This window comes from Babylonia areolata, chromosome 12, assembly GCF_041734735.1.
Source record: "Babylonia areolata isolate BAREFJ2019XMU chromosome 12, ASM4173473v1, whole genome shotgun sequence".
NCBI classification, from domain to species: domain Eukaryota; kingdom Metazoa; phylum Mollusca; class Gastropoda; order Neogastropoda; family Buccinidae; genus Babylonia; species Babylonia areolata.
In genome coordinates, this window is record NC_134887.1 from 351,522 (window position 1) to 369,021 (window position 17,500).

Sequence of the window (17,500 nt, forward strand, 5' to 3'; positions counted from 1 at the left end):
TCTGTCTACCTGTGTCAGTGATAGTGTCTCTGTCTACCTGTGTCAGTGACAGTGTCTACATTTGTCAGTAACAGTGTTCCTATCTGTCTACCTGTGTCAGTGATAGTGTCTCTGTCTACCTGTGTCAGTGACAGTGTCTACATTTGTCAGTAACAGTGTTGCTATCTGTCTACCTGTGTCAGTGACAGTGTCTACATTTGTCAGTAACAGTGTTGCTATCTGTCTGCCTGTGTCAGTGACAGTGTTGCTGTCTGTCTACCTGTGTCAGTGACAGTGTCTACATTTGTCAGTAACAGTGTTGCTATCTGTCTACCTGTGTCAGTGACAGTGTCTACCTGTGTCAGTGACAGTGTCTACATTTGTCAGTAACAGTGTTGCTGTCTGTCTACCTGTATCAGTGACAGTGTCTCTGTCTACCCTTGTCAGTTACAGTGTCTCTGTCTATCTGTATCAGTGACAGTGTCTCTGTCTACCCTTGTCAGTTACAGTGTCTCTGTCTACCTGTATCAGTGACAGTGTCTCTGTCTACCCTTGTCAGTGACAGTGTTTCTGTCTACCTGTATCAGGGACAGTGTCTCTGTCTACCTGTATCAGGGACAGTGTCTCTGTCTACCCTTGTCAGTGACAGTGTCTCTGTCTACCCTTGTCAGTGACAGTGTCTCTGTCTACCCTTGTCAGTTGCAGTGTCTCTGTCTACCTGTATCAGTGACAGTGTCTCTGTCTACCCTTGTCAGTTACAGTGTCTCTGTCTACCCGTGTCAGTTGCAGTGTCTCTGTCTACCTGTATCAGTGACAGTGTCTCTGTCTACCCGTGTCAGTTGCAGTGTCTCTGTCTACCTGTGTCATTTACAGTGTCTCTGTCTACCCTTGTCAGTGACAGTGTCTCTGTCTACCCTTGTCAGTTGCAGTGTCTCTGTCTACCTGTATCAGTGACAGTGTCTCTGTCTACCCTTGTCAGTTACAGTGTCTCTGTCTACCCTTGTCAGTTGCAGTGTCTCTGTCTACCTGTATCAGTGACAGTGTCTCTGCCTACCTGTATCAGTGACAGTGTCTCTGTCTACCCTTGTCAGCGACAGTGTCTCTGTCTACCCTTGTCAGTTGCAGTGTCTCTGTCTACCTGTATCAGTGACAGTGTCTCTGTCTACCCTTGTCAGTTACAGTGTCTCTGTCTACCCTTGTCAGTTGCAGTGTCTCTGTCTACCTGTATCAGTGACAGTGTCTCTGTCTACCTGTATCAGTGACAGTGTCTCTGTCTACCCTTGTCAGCGACAGTGTCTCTGTCTACCCTTGTCAGTTGCAGTGTCTCTGTCTACCTGTATCAGTGACAGTGTCTCTGCCTACCTGTATCAGTTACAGTGTCTCTGTCTACCCTTGTCAGTGACAGTGTCTCTGTCTACCCTTGTCAGTTGCAGTGTGTCTGTCTACCTGTATCAGTGACAGTGTCTCTGTCTACCTGTATCAGTGACAGTGTCTCTGTCTACCCGTGTCAGTTGCAGTGTCTCTGTCTACCTGTATCAGTTACAGTGTCTCTGTCTACCCTTGTCAGTTGCAGTGTCTCTGTCTACCTGTATCAGTGACAGTGTCTCTGTCTACCCGTGTCAGTTGCAGTGTCTCTGTCTACCTGTATCAGTTACAGTGTCTCTGTCTACCCTTGTCAGTTACAGTGTCTCTGTCTACCTGTATCAGTGACAGTGTCTCTGTCTACCCTTGTCAGTTACAGTGTCTCTGTCTACCTGTATCAGTGACAGTGTCTCTGTCTACCCTTGTCAGTGACAGTGTCTCTGTCTACCTGTATCAGTTACAGTGTCTCTGTCTACCCTTGTCAGTGACAGTGTCTCTGTCTACCTGTATCAGTTACAGTGTCTCTGTCTACCCTTGTCAGTTACAGTGTCTCTGTCTACCCTTGTCAGTTACAGTGTCTCTGTCTACCCTTGTCAGTTACAGTGTCTCTGTCTACCTGTATCAGTGACAGTGTCTCTGTCTACCCTTGTCAGTTACAGTGTCTCTGTCTACCCTTGTCAGTTACAGTGTTTCTGTCTACCTGTGTCAGTGACAGTGTCTACATGTATCAGTGAGTGTCTGTATGTGACAGTGACATCGACAGTGTCTGCCTGTGTCAGTGACAGTGTCTACATGTGACAATGACAGTGTTTACATGTGACAGTGTCTACCTGTGTCAGTGGCAGTGTCTGCCTGTATCAGTGACAGTGTCTACCTGTGACAGTGACAGTGTCTACCTGTGGCAGTGACAGTGTCTACCTGTGACAGTGTCAACCTGGATCAGTGACAGTGTCTACATGTGTCATTGACAGTGTCTACCTGTGTCAGTGACAGTGTCTACATGTGTCATTGACAGTGTCTACCTGTGACAGTCTCAGTAACAGTGTCTACCTGTGTCATTGACAGTGTCTCTGTCTACCTGTGTCAGTTACAGTGTTTCTGTCTACCTGTACCAGTTACAGTGTCTACCTGTGTCAGTGACAGTGTCTACCAGTGTCAGTGACAGTGTCTACCAGTGTCTACCAGTGACAGTGACAGTGTCTGCATGTGTCAGTGACATCGTCTACCTGTGTGAGTACCAGTGACATCGTCGGTCTGTGTCAGTGACAGCGTCTTCCTGTTCAGGTACATTGTTATCGGGGACCAGGCGGGCCATGTCAAATTCTTCGACCAAAGTCTGAAGCTCATCTACTGGTCAGTGGTCATCAATATTGTGTTGTGTGTGATAGCTTGGTATTGTATTGAATTACTTTGTTAGCACAGTGACCTGGTAATTCATTTGTATAAGTTGTCAGAGCAACTGTTTGTCATGATAATATTCATGTGTAAAATGACTAATTGATAATTGAAGTCAGCTGGGAGGTGTGTGATATCTGTTAGGAGTGTATTGTTGATGTGAGACATAAGATGTCGATGATGTTTGTGATATCAGTGTTAGGTGATATCAGTAAGGTGTATGATACCAATGTGGGGTGTGTGATATCAGTGTTAGGTGTGTCATATCAGTAAGTATGGTACCAGTGTGAGGTGTGTGATATCAGTGTTAGGTGTGTGATATCAGTAAGGTGTATGGTATCAGTGTGAGGTGTGATATAAGTGTGAGGTGTGTGATACCAGTGAAGTGTGTGATATAGTGAGGTATGTGATATGAGGTATGTGATATGAGGTATGTGATATAAGTGTTAGGTACATGATATCAGTGAGATGTGTGATATCAGAGGGGTGTGTGATATCAGTGAGTTATGTCATATCAATGAGGTGTATGATGTCAGTGTTAGGTGTGTGCTATCAGTGTTAGGTGTGTGTTATCAGTGAGGTGTGTGATATCAGTGTTAGGTGTCTGTTATCAGTGAGGTGTGTGATATCAGTGTTTGGTGTGTGCTATCAGTGTTTGGTGTGTGCTATCAGTGTTAGGTGTGTGTTATCAGTGAGGTGTATGATGTCAGTGTTAGGTGTCTGTTATCAGTGAGGTGTGTGTTATCAGTGAGGTGTGTGCTATCAGTGAGGTGTGTGTTATCAGTGAGGTGTGTGCTATCAGTGTTAGGTGTGTGTTATCAGTGAGGTGTGTGCTATCAGTGTTAGGTGTGTGCTATCGTGAGGTTGTGCTATCAGTGTTAGGTGTGTGTTATCAGTTGAGGTGTGTGCTTATCAGTGTTTGGTGTGTGCTATCAGTGAGGTGTGTGCTTCAGTGTTTGGTGGTGCTATCATGTGTGGTGTGCTATCAGTGTTAGGTGTGTGTTATCAGTGAGGTGTGTGCTATCAGTGTTTCGTGTGTGTTATCAGTGTTTGGTGTGTGCTATCAGTGTTAGGTGTGTGTTATCAGTGTTTGGTGTGTGCTATCAGTGTTTGGTGTGTGTTATCAGTGTTTGGTGTGTGCTATCAGTGAGGTGTGTGCTATCAGTGAGGTGTGTGCTATCAGTGTTTGGTGTGTGCTATCAGTGTTAGGTGTGTGCTATCAGTGAGGTGTGTGCTATCAGTGTTTGGTGTGTGCTATCAGTGTTAGGTGTGTGCTATCAGTGAGGTGTGTGCTATCAGTGTTAGGTGTATGTTATCAGTGAGGTGTGTGCTATCAGTGTTAGGTGTGTTATCAGGGTTAGGTGTGTGTTATCAGTGAGGTGTGTGATATCAGTGAGGTGTGTGCTATCAGTGTTTGGTGTGTGCTATCAGTGTTTGGTGTGTTATCAGTGAGGTGTGTGCTATCAGTGTTTAGTGTGTGCTATCAGTGTTAGGTGTGTGTTATCAGTGAGGTGTGTGCTATCAGTGTTTGGTGTGTGCTATCAGTGTTAGGTGTGTGCTATCAGTGAGGTGTGTGCTATCAGTGTTAGGTGTGTGTTATCAGTGTTTGGTGTGTGCTATCAGTGTTTGGTGTGTGCTATCAGTGAGGTGTGTGCTATCAGTGAGGTGTGTGCTATCAGTGAGGTGTGTGCTATCAATGTTAGGTGTGTGCTATCAATGTTAGGTGTGTGCTATCAGTGTTAGGTGTGTGCTATCAGTGTTTGGTGTGTGTTATCAGTGAGGTGTGTGCTATCAGTGTTAGGTGTGTGCTATCAGTGTTAGGTGTGTGTTATCAGTGAGGTGTGTGATATCAGTGTTTGGTGTGTGTTATCAGTGAGGTGTGTGCTATCAGTGTTTGGTGTGTGCTATCAGTGTTAGGTGTGTGTTATCAGTGAGGTGTGTGCTATCAGTGTTAGGTGTCTGTTATCAGTGTTAGGTGTGTGTTATCAGTGAGGTGTGTGTTATCAGTGAGGTGTGTGCTGTCAGTGTTAGTGTGTGCTATCAGTGAGGTGTGTGATATCAGTGTTTGGTGTGTGCTATCAGTGTTTGGTGTGTGTTATCAGTGAGGTGTGTGATATCAGTGTTGGTGTGTGCTAGTCAGTGTTAGGTGTGTGTTATCAGTGAGGTGTGTGATATCAGTGTAGGTGTGTGCTAGTCAGTGTTAGGTGTGTGTATCAGTGTGGTGTGTATATCAGTGTTTGGTGTGTGCTATCATGTTAGGTGTGTGTTATCAGTGAGGTGTGTGATATCAGTGTTGGTGTGTGCTATCAGTGTTAGGTGTGTGTTATCAGTGAGGTGTGTGATATCAGTGTTTGGTGTGTGCTATCAGTGTTTGGTGTGTTATCAGTGAGGTGTGTGATATCAGTGTTTGGTGTGTGCTATCAGTGTTTGGTGTGTGTTATCAGTGAGGTGTGTGTTATCAGTGAGGTGTGTGCTATCAGTGTTAGGTGTGTGCTATCAGTGTTAGGTGTGTGTTATCAGTGAGGTGTGTGCTATCAGTGTTAGGTGTCTGTTATCAGTGTTAGGTGTGTGTTATCAGTGAGGTGTGTGTTATCAGTGAGGTGTGTGCTGTCAGTGTTAGGTGTGTGCTATCAGTGAGGTGTATGATATCAGTGTTTGGTGTGTGCTATCAGTGTTTGGTGTGTGTTATCAGTGAGGTGTGTGTTATCAGTGAGGTGTGTGTTGTCAGTGTTAGGTGTGTGTTATCAGTGAGGTGTGTGATATCAGTGTTTGGTGTGTGCTGTCAGTGTTAGGTGTGTGTTATCAGTGAGGTGTGTCATATCAGTGTTTGGTGTGTGCTATCAATGTTAGGTGTGTGTTATCAGTGAGGTGTGTGATATCAGTGTTTGGTGTGTGCTATCAGTGTTTGGTGTGTTATCAGTGAGGTGTGTGATATCAGTGTTTGGTGTGTGCTATCAGTGTTTGGTGTGTGTTATCAGTGAGGTGTGTGTTATCAGTGAGGTGTGTGCTATCAGTGTTAGGTGTGTGTTATCAGTGAGGTGTGTGCTATCAGTGTTTGGTGTGTGCTATCAGTGAGGTGTGTGCTATCAGTGTTTGGTGTGTGTTATCAGTGAGGTGTGTGCTATCAGTGTTTGGTGTGTGCTATCAGTGAGGTGTGTGCTATCAGTGTTTGGTGTGTGCTATCAGTGAGGTGTGTGCTATCAGTGTTTGGTGTGTGTTATCAGTGAGGTGTGTGTTATCAGTGAGGTGTGTGCTATCAGTGTTAGGTGTGTGTTATCAGTGAGGTGTGTGCTATCAGTGTTAGGTGTGTGCTATCAATGTTAGGTGTGTGCTATCAATGTTAGGTGTGTGTTATCAGTGAGGTGTGTGATATCAGTGTTTGGTGTGTGCTATCAGTGTTTGGTGTGTTATCAGTGAGGTGTGTGATATCAGTGTTTGGTGTGTGCTATCAGTGAGGTGTGTGAACACAGAGATATGTGTTATTATGGAGATGTGTGTAATACTACAGTGACCACAGATATATGACTCTGTGTGATACCACAGTGACCAGGGGTATGTGACAGGTGTGAGTGTGTGTGTGTGTGTGTGTGTGTGTGTGTGTGTGTGTGAGATATCACAGTTACCAGGGATATGTGACAGGTGTGAGTGTGTGCGTGTGATATATGACAGGTGCATGTGATATCACAGAGATGTCTATGACAGGTGTGTCAGTGTGTGATATCACAGTGACCAGAGATATGTGACAGGTGTGAGGGTGTGTGTGTGATACCACAGCGTCCAGAGATATGTGACTGTGTGTATGATACCACAGTGACCAGAGATATGTGACTGTGTGATACCACAGTGACCAGGGACACCACAGATGTCTAACACAGGTGTTTCAGTGTGTGATACCACAGTCACCAGAGATATGTGACAGGTGTGAGTGTGTGCGTGTGATATATGACAGGTGCATGTGATATCACAGTGACCAGAGATATATGACAGGTGCGTGTGATATCACAGTGACCAGAGATATATGACAAGTGCGTGTGATATCAGAGTGACCACAGCTATATGACAAGTGCGTGTGATATCACAGTGACCAGAGATATATGACAAGTGCGTGTGATATCACAGTGACCAGAGATATATGACAAGTGCGTGTGATATCACAGTGACCAGAGATATATGACAGGTGAGTGTGATATCACAGTGACCAGAGATATACGACAGGTGTGTGTGATATCACAGTGACCACAGCTATATGACAGGTGCGTGTGATATCACAGTGACCAGAGATATATGACAGGTGTGTGATATCACAGTGACAACATATCTGACAGATATCACAGTGACCAGAGATCTCCATGACAGGTGCATGTGATATCTCAGTGACCAGAGATATATGACAGGTGTGTGTGTGACATCACAATTGACCACAGATATGTGACAGGTGCGTGTGATATCACAGTGACCAAAATATGTGACAGGTGTGTGATATCACAGTGACGACATATCTGACAGATGTGTGATATCACAGTGACCAGAGATATATGACAGGTGTGTGATATCACAGTGACAACATATCTATGACAGATGTATGATATCACAGTGACCAGAGATATATGACAGGTGTGTGATATCACAGTGACAACATATCTATGACAGATGTATGATATCACAGTGACCAGAGGTATGTGTGGTAGGTGTGTGTGATATCACAGTGACCAGAGGTATGTGTGGCAGGTGTGTGTGATATCACAGTGACCAGAGATATCTAGGACAAGTGTGTGTGATATCACAGTGACCAGAGATATCTAGGACAAGTGTGTGTGATATCACAGTGACCAGAGATATCTATGACAGGTGTGTGAAATCACAGTGACCAGAGATATCTAGGACAAGTGTGTGTGATATCACAGTGACCAGAGATATCTAGGACAGGTGTGTGTGATATCACAGTGACCAGAGATATCTGTGGCAGGTGTGTGTGATATCACAGTGACCAGAGATATCTAGGACAAGTGTGTGTGATATCACAGTGACCAGAGATATCTAGGACAGGTGTGTGTGATATCACAGTGACCAGAGATATCTGTGGCAGGTGTGTGTGATATCACAGTGACCAGAGATATCTAGGACAAGTGTGTGTGATATCACAGTGACCAGAGATATCTATGACAGGTGTGTGATATCACAGTGACCAGAGATATCTGTGGCAGGTGTGTGTGATATCACAGTGACCAGAGATATCTAGGACAAGTGTGTGTGATATCACAGTGACCAGAGATATCTATGACAGGTGTATGATATCACAGTGACCAGAGATATCTATGACAGGTGTGTGATATCACAGTGACCACAGATATCTATGACAGGTGTATATCACAGTGACCACAGATATCTATGACAGGTTGGTGATATCACAGTGACCAGAGATATCTATGACAGGTGTGTGATATCACAGTGACCAGAGATATATATGACAGGTGTGTGATATCACAGTGACCACAGATATCTATGACAGGTGTGTGATATCACAGTGACCACAGATATCTATGACAGGTGTGTGATATCACAGTGACCAGAGATATCTATGACAGGTGTGTGATATCACAGTGACCAGAGTTATCTATGACAGGTGTGTGATATCACAGTGACCACAGATATCTGACAGGTTGGTGATATCACAGTGACCACAGATATCTATGACAGGTGTGATATCACAGTGACCACAGATATGTATGACAGGTGTGATATCACGGTGACCACAGATATCTATGACAGGTGTGTGAAATCACAGTGACCAGAGATATCTGTGGCAGGTGTGTGTGATATCACAGTGACCAGAGATATCTAGGACAAATGTGTGTGATATCACAGTGACCAGAGATATCTATGACAGGTGTGTGATATCACAGTGACCAGAGATATCTGTGGCAGGTGTGTGTGATATCACAGTGACCAGAGATATCTAGGACAAGTGTGTGTGATATCACAGTGACCAGAGATATCTATGACAGGTGTATATCACAGTGACCACAGATATCTATGACAGGTTGGTGATATCACAGTGACCAGAGATATCTATGACAGGTGTGTGATATCACAGTGACCAGAGATATATATGACAGGTGTGTGATATAACAGTGACCACAGATATCTATGACAGGTGTGTGATATCACAGTGACCACAGATATCTATGACAGGTGTGTGATATCACAGTGACCAGAGATATCTATGACAGGTGTGTGATATCACAGTGACCAGAGTTATCTATGACAGGTGTGTGATATCACAGTGACCACAGATATCTGACAGGTTGGTGATATCACAGTGACCACAGATATCTATGACAGGTGTGATATCACAGTGACCACAGATATGTATGACAGGTGTGATATCACGGTGACCACTAATATCTATGACAGGTGTGTGATGTCACAGTGACCAGAGATATCTGTGGCAGGTGTGTGTGATATCACAGTGACCAGAGATATCTAGGACAAATGTGTGTGATATCACAGTGACCAGAGATATCTATGACAGGTGTGTGATATCACAGTGACCAGAGATATCTGTGGCAGGTGTGTGATATCACAGTGACCAGAGATATCTATGACAGGTGTGTGATATCACAGTGTCCAGATATATATATATGACAGGTGTGTGTGATATTACAGTGACCATAGATATCTAGGACAAGTGTGTGATATCACAGTGACCAGAGATATCTATGACAGGTGTGTGATATCACAGTGACCAGAGATATCTATGACAGGTGTGTGATATCACAGTGACCAGAGATATCTGTGGCAGGTGTGTGTGATATCACAGTGACCAGACATATATATGACAGGTGTGTGTGATATTACAGTGACCATAGATATCTACAACAGGTGTGTGTGTGATATCACAGTGACTAGAGATATCTATGACAGATGTGTGATTTCACAGTGACCAGAGATATCTATGACAGGTGTGTGTGTGTGATATCACAGTGACCAGTGATATGTGACAGGTGTGTGATATCACAGTGACCAAGGACATGTGTCAGGTGTTTGTGATGTGACAGTAATCAGAGATAATCAGAGGTGTGTGATATCACAGTGACATAGATATCTATGACAGATGTGTGATATCACAGTGACCACAGATATCTATGACAGGTGTGTGATATCACAGTGACCACAGATATCTATGACAGGTGTGTGATATCACAGTGACCAGAGATATCTGTGACAGGTGTTTGATATCACAGTGACCAGAGATATCTGTGACAGGTGTTTGATATCACAGTGACCACAGATATCTATGACAGGTGTTTGATATCACAGTGACCAGAGATATCTATGACAGGCTGGTGATATCACAGTGATTAGAGATATCTATGACAGGTGTGTGATATGACAGTGACCACAGATATCTGTGACAGGTGTTTGATATCACAGTGACCACAGATATCTATGACAGTTGTTTGATATCACAGTGACCAGAGATATCTATGACAGGTTGGTGATATCACAGTGATTAGAGATATCTATGACAGGTGTGTGATATCATAGTGACCAGAGATATGTATGACAGGTGTGATATCACAGTGACCACAGATATGTATGACATGTGTGTGATATCACAGTGACCACAGATATGTATGACAGGTGTGTGATATCAGTGTGACCACAGATATGTATGACAGGTGTGTGATATCACGGTGACCACAGATATGTATGACAGGTGTGTGATATCATAGTGACCACAGATATGTATGACAGGTGTGTGATATCACGGTGACCACAGATATGTATGACAGGTGTTTGATATCACGGTGATCACAGATATGTATGACAGGTGTGTGATATCATAGTGACCACAGATATGTATGACAGGTGTGTGATATCATAGTGACCACAGATATGTATGACAGGTGTTTGATATCACGGTGACCACAGATATGTATGACGGGTGTGTGATATCATAGTGACCACAGATATGTATGACAGGTGTGTGATATCACGGTGACCACAGATTATATGACAGGTATCAGGATATCCACCTGGGCCCTGTCACTTCTGTCTCCTTCGCCACAGACCCGGACTTCCTGTCTGTGTGAGTACTGTCTGTCCTCTGTCCTTTATGAATAGAACCACTGTCAGTCCTTTATGGATAGAACTACTGATAGAACCACTGTCTGTCCTCTGTCCTTTATGAATAGAACCACTGTCAGTCCTTTATGGATAGAACTACTGATAGAACCACTGTCTGTCCTTTATGGATAGAACCAATGCCTGTCCTCTGTCCTTTATGGATAGATCCACTGTCTGTCCTCTGTCCTTTATGGATAGAACCACTGTCGGTCCTTTATGGATAGAACTACTGATAGAACCACTGTCTGTCCTTTATGGATAGAACCACTGTGTGTCCTCTGTCCTTTATGAATAGAACCACTGTCTGTCCTCTGTCCTTTATGGATAAAACCACTGTCTGTCCTTTATGGATAGAACCACTGTCTGTCCTTTATGGATAGAACTACTGATAGAACCACTGTCTGTCCTTTATGGATAGAACCACTGTGTGTCCTCTGTCCTTTATAAATAGAACCACTGTCTGTCCTCTGTCCTTTATGGATAGAACCACTGTCTGTCCTTTATGGATAGAACCACTGTTTGTCCTCTGTCCTCTATGGATAGAACTACTGTTTGTCCTCTGTCCTTTATGGATAGAACCACTGTCTGTCCTCTGTCCTTTATGGATAGAACCACTGTGTGTCCTCTGTCCTTTATGGATAGAACCATGTCTGTCCTTTATGGATAGAACTACTGATAGAACCACTGTCTGCCCTTTATGGATAGAACCACTGTCTGTCCTCTATTCTTTATGGATAGAACCACTGTCTGTCCTTTATGGATAGAACCACTGTCTGTCCTCTGTCCTTTATGGATAGAACCAATGTCTGTCCTCTGTCCTTTATGGATAGAACCACTGTCTGTCCTTTATGGATAGAACCACTGTGTGTCCTCTGTCCTTTATGAATAGAACCACTGTGTGTCCTCTGTCCTTTCTGGATAGAACCACTGTGTGTCCTCTGTCCTTTATGGATAGAACCACTGTCTGTCCTTTATGGATAGAACCACTGTTTGTCTTCTGTCCTTTATGCATAGAACCACTGTCTGTCCTTTATGGATAGAACCACTGTCTGTCCTTTATTCTTTATGGATAGAACCACTGTCTGTCCTTTATGGATAGAACCAATGTCTGTCCTCTGTCCTTTATGAATAGAACCACTGTGTGTCCTCTGTCCTTTATGGATAGAACCACTGTGTGTCCTCTGTCCTTTATGGATAGAACAACTGTCTGTCCTTTATGGATAGAACTACTGATAGAACCACTGTCTGCCCTTTATGGATAGAACCACTGTCTGTCCTCTGTCCTTTATGGATAGAACCACTGTCTGTCCTCTGTCCTTTATGGATAGAACCACTGTCTGTCCTCTGTCCTTTATGGATAGAACCACTGTCTGTCCTCTGTCCTTTATGGATAGAACCACTGTCTGTCCTTTATGGATAGAACCACTGTGTGTCCTCTGTCCTTTATGGATAGAACCATTGTCTGTCCTTTATGGATAGAACTACTGATAGAACCACTGTCTGCCCTTTATGGATAGAACCACTGTCTGTCCTCTATTCTTTATGGATAGAACCACTGTCTGTCCTTTATGGATAGAACCACTGTCTGTCCTCTGTCCTTTATGGATAGAACCACTGTCTGTCCTTTATGGATAGAACCACTGTGTGTCCTCTGTCCTTTATGAATAGAACCACTGTGTGTCCTCTGTCCTTTCTGGATAGAACCACTGTGTGTCCTCTGTCCTTTATGGATAGAACCACTGTATGTCCTTTATGGATAGAACCACTGTTTGTCCTCTGTCCTTTATGCATAGAACCACTGTGTGTCCTTTATGGATAGAACCACTGTCTGTCCTCTATTCTTTATGGATAGCACCACTGTCTGTCCTTTATGGATAGAACCAATGTCTGTCCTCTGTCCTTTATGAATAGAACCACTGTGTGTCCTCTGTCCTTTATGGATAGAACCACTGTGTGTCCTCTGTCCTTTATGGATAGAACAACTGTCTGTCCTTTATGGATAGAACTACTGATAGAACCACTGTCTGCCCTTTATGGATAGAACCACTGTCTGTCCTCTATTCTTTATGGATAGAACCACTGTCTGTCCTCTGTCCTTTATGGATAGAACCACTGTCTGTCCTTTATGGATAGAACCACTGTCTGTCCTCTGTCCTTTATGGATAGAACCACTGTCTGTCCTCTGTCCTTTATGGATAGAACCAGTCTGTCCTTTATGGATAGAACCGCTGTGTGTCCTCTGTCCTTTATGGATAGAACCACTGTCTGTCCTCTATGGATAGAACCAGTCTGTCCTTTATGGATAGAACCGCTGTGTGTCCTCTGTCCTTTATGGATAGAACCACTGTCTGTCCTCTATTCTTTATGGATAGAACCACTGTCTGTCCTTTATGGATGGAACCATTGTCTGTCCTCTGTCCTTTATGGATCAAACCACTGTCTGTACTTTACGGATAGAATCACTGTCTGTCCTTTACGGACAGAACCACTGCCTGTCCTCTGTCCTTTGTGGATAGTACCACTGTCCTTTATGGATAGAACCACTGTCTGTCCTTTACAGATAGAACCATTGTCTGTCCTTTACGTTCTTTACAGTTAAAACCACTGTCTGTCCTTTACGGATAGAACCACTGTTTGTCCTCTGTCCTTTATGGATAGAACCATGTCTGTCATTGATGGATAGAACTACTGTCTGTCCTTAATGGATAGAACTATTGTCTGTCCTTTATGACCTTGATGGATAGAACCACTGTCTCTCCTGTATGTCCTTTATGGATATAACCACTGTCTGTCCTTTATGGATATAACCACTTTCTGTCCTTTATGGGTAGAACCATTGTCTGTCCTTTATATCCATTATGGATAGAACCACTTTCTAATTTTTATGGATAGAACCACTCTCTGTCCTTTAAGCTTTATGTCCTTTATAAATAGAACCATTGTCTGTCCTTTATGGATTGAACCACTGTCTGTCCTTTATGGATAGAACCATTGTCTGTCCTTTATGGATAGAACCACTGTCTGTCTATGGATAGAACCACTGTCTGTCTTCTGTAGATAGAACAACTGTTTGTCCTTTATGGATAGAACAACTGTTTGTCCTTTATGGATAGAACCACTGTCTGTCCTTTATGGATAGAACCACTGTCTGTCTATGGATAGAACCACTGTTTGTCCTTTATGGATAGAACCAGTCTTCCCTTTATGAAAAGAACCACTGTCTGTCCTTTATGGATGGAACCACAGTCTGTCTATGCGTAGAACCACTGTGAATGGATAGAACCACTGTCTATTCTTTTTGTATAGAAATGTGTGACATCAGAGTGGTGATGTGTGATGTGGTGGTGATGTGTGATGTAGTGTGATGTGGTGGTGATGTGATGTGGTGGTGATGTGGTAGTGGTGTGATGTGGTGATGTGTGATGGGGTGGTAATGTGGTCGTGATGCCTGATGTGGTTGTGATGTGGTGTGGTGGTGGTGGTTATGATGTGGTGGTGATGGGATGATGTGTGATGTGGTGGTGATTTGTAATGTGGTGTGATGTGTGATGTGGTGGTTATGTGTGATATGCTGTGTTATGCAGTGGTGATATGTGATGTGGTGGCGATGTGATGGTGATGTGTGATGTGGTGTTGTGTGGTGGTGATGTGTGATGTGGTGGTGATGTGTGACATGGTGTGATGTAGTGGTGATGTGTGGTGTGGTGGTGATGTGTGATGTGGTGGCGATGTGTGACGTGGTGGCGATGTGGTGGTGATGTGATGTGGTCGTGATGTGTAAGATTGTGGCAGTGTAGTGGCAATGTGTGAGGTGGTGATGATGTGTGATGTGGTGGTTATGTGGTGATGATGTGTGATGTGGTTGTGATGTGTTATGTAGTGGTGATGTGGTGGTGATGTGTGTTGTGGTGATTCAGTGGTGATGTGTGATGTGGTGATGGTGGTGATGTGTGATGTGGTGGCAATGTGTGATGTGGTGATGGTGGTGGTGTGATGCGGTGGTGATGTGTGATGTGGTGTGATGTGGTGATGGTGGTGGTGTGATGTGGTGGTGATGTGTGATGTGGTGGTGATGCATGATGTGGTGTGATGTGTGATGTTGTTTTGATGTGGTGATGTGGTGTGATGTGGTGATGTGTGATGTGGTGTGATGTGGTGATTTGGTGGTGATGTGTGATCTGGTGATGTGTGATGTGGTGGTGATGTGTGATGTGGATGTGATGTGGTGGTGATGTGTGATGTGGTGGTGATGTGGTGATGTGTACAGAGTAAGGGAGGACAGGGACTACCCACCTGACGCCACCATTCCGGCACCTCAGTTTGTGGTTCGGGACTTTGTGGTGGGCACCAGCGTGGCTGTCATTGGTCATGTCACCACCAATGGCTCCAAGGTCCAGGTCAGAGCCTGTGGCTTTCTGTCTCTCTGTCTCTCTCTGGGGCAGTACACCATGCTGATCACATCACCACCAATGGCTCCAAGGTCCAGGTCACAGCCTGTGGCTTTCTGTCTCTGTCTCTCTCTGGGGCAGTACACCATGCCCCAATATCAAGCACAAAGGCTGGGTCACACAAGAGTGGAACACCGACAGCACACACAATAGTTCGTTTGATTTTTTCTGTTTAACGGAAACATTTACTGACTCTGAATTTTATTTTAGCGGCCTTTTCACAGAACATGCAAAATTTGTTGCTCCTGCAACTAAGTTATCCCATCATGGGAGAAATTCTGGAGGGGTTTTATTGTTGGTTAGGAATTGTATTGAACATCATGTAAAAGAGGTTAAGATAGACTGCAAGAATACAGTAGCTGTTGAAATAAAAGTGTGTTTGGTGTTGATAAAAATATTGTGTTAATTGCTAGTTATATTGCCCCAGAAAGATCACCACTATATGAGCACACTGAGCTGCAAGATGGCATTCATATCTTAGAAGAAAGCTTGCTACAATAAGGTACACACAGATAATGTCTACATTATATTGTGTGATGACCTAAATGCAAGGACAGGATGTGAACAGCCAAAAGATGATGATAACTTAGTGAACTTGGTGCCAGGTTTTGATTTTGAAGAGATTGATGAAGAAAGAGCTACACATAATTCCAAAGATTCGATCATAAACAACCCCCGAAAGTGGAGTGTGGCTGCCTACATGGAGGGTTAAAAACAGTCATACACGTAAAAGTCCACTGGCGTATATACGAGTGAACGTGGGAGTTGCAGCCCACGAACGCAGAAAAAGAAGAAGAAGAAGATCATAAACAAGTTTGGTAGATCCCTGCTTGATCTTGCCCTTATGCTTGACTTGTATATTGTGAATGGATCGTGCAGCAGCGACACAGAAGGCGAATTTACTTTTGTGTCACCACACGGCAGCAGCGTTATTGACTATTTTCTTATATCTGAAGATTTATGAACAGGGTGTGATCTACACATTGATGATTTTTTTTATATTCATGGCACCTACCAGTAGTACTAAAGTGGAAAAAAGTCAATGCAATGAAAAGAGTCAGGAACCAATTGAAAAGGGGGATTGCTCTGATGAAATTAGGATTATTTGGAATGATGAGAAGTTGCAGATAGATAAAGAGGAGCTAGACAGCAATGATTTCAAAGACAGTCTGAGTGAAGCTCACAGTATGTTAGATTTAGATGTTGATAGTGGGGTTGAATTGTTTACAAACCAAATTGTTCTTCAAGCTGAAATTTTGACCATTGGACTTTTTCTACCATGGTGTAACATTATTGAAGTGAAAGCAAAATATTTAAATCTAACTCCTTCATGGAACTTCCGGCTCCTTTTTTAGCCAAAATGTCAACTTTTTCATTCGAGTAAAAACCGCAATGAGAAGGAATCCAGCAAAAGGTTATGTGAGAGCCTCTGAGGAAGAGTTCGTTTATCAAATGGTTAATTTCAATAATTAGTTCATACCTAACCGTTTCTTTTAAAAGTTCAATAGCGTGAAGAACTGATTTAGAATCAACACAAAATAGAATCTGAAATATAGTTTTCGGAAAGGATATCATGAAATTTAATGCCATTAGAATTGCTATGAGTTCAGCTGTGAAGATGGACTTATTCTCTCCCAGTTGAAATGAGTTTTGAAAGTTAAGGTCTGGAATAACGAAAGCAGCACCAGCTCTATCATTTACAACAGAGCCGTCTGTAAATATCTTCAGATGATTAAGGCATTTCTCTTCCAAATGGATTCGTACATGCGATGTAAGTAAATTTATGTTGTCATCTTTGGTCAGATCAGTATGATCAATATCAAATTGCGCTCTTTGAAGTTCCCATACAGGTGTAGGTGATACTACAGACCTTTTAGCAAAATGTGGGGTTTTATTCACACCGGAATTTGTTAAAAAGTTTGACATGTATGTTCCTAGTGTGGTATGAGAGGATATAGATCTAGCTCTCTTTGGAAAATCACGGTCAGATTTGAGAGTTATTTCTGATTCCAAATCATTGTCATCGTTAAACTTCTCAAGACAAATTTACTACACACAAGTTCCCTTTGATCCTCCAATGGTAATACTCCCGCTGCACTGTACGTTTTCTTACTGGAAACATGGACTGGTAAGCCAAGTGCCAGTTTATATGCTCTGCAGTCTATATGCTTTGAATTTTTTTCAAT

General features: G+C 43.3%; 1 protein-coding gene across 1 annotated transcript in view; it reads left to right on the top strand.

The window, feature by feature from the left end:
• LOC143288286 (cilia- and flagella-associated protein 251-like) overlaps positions 1-17,500 on the top strand; it is a 128,393-nt gene that overhangs the window by 65,714 nt on the left and 45,179 nt on the right. Inside the window, 3 exon segments of the mRNA XM_076596633.1 lie at positions 2,626-2,694; positions 10,760-10,828; positions 15,134-15,263. Of these exon segments, the coding sequence (XP_076452748.1) occupies positions 2,626-2,694; positions 10,760-10,828; positions 15,134-15,263 (268 nt within the window).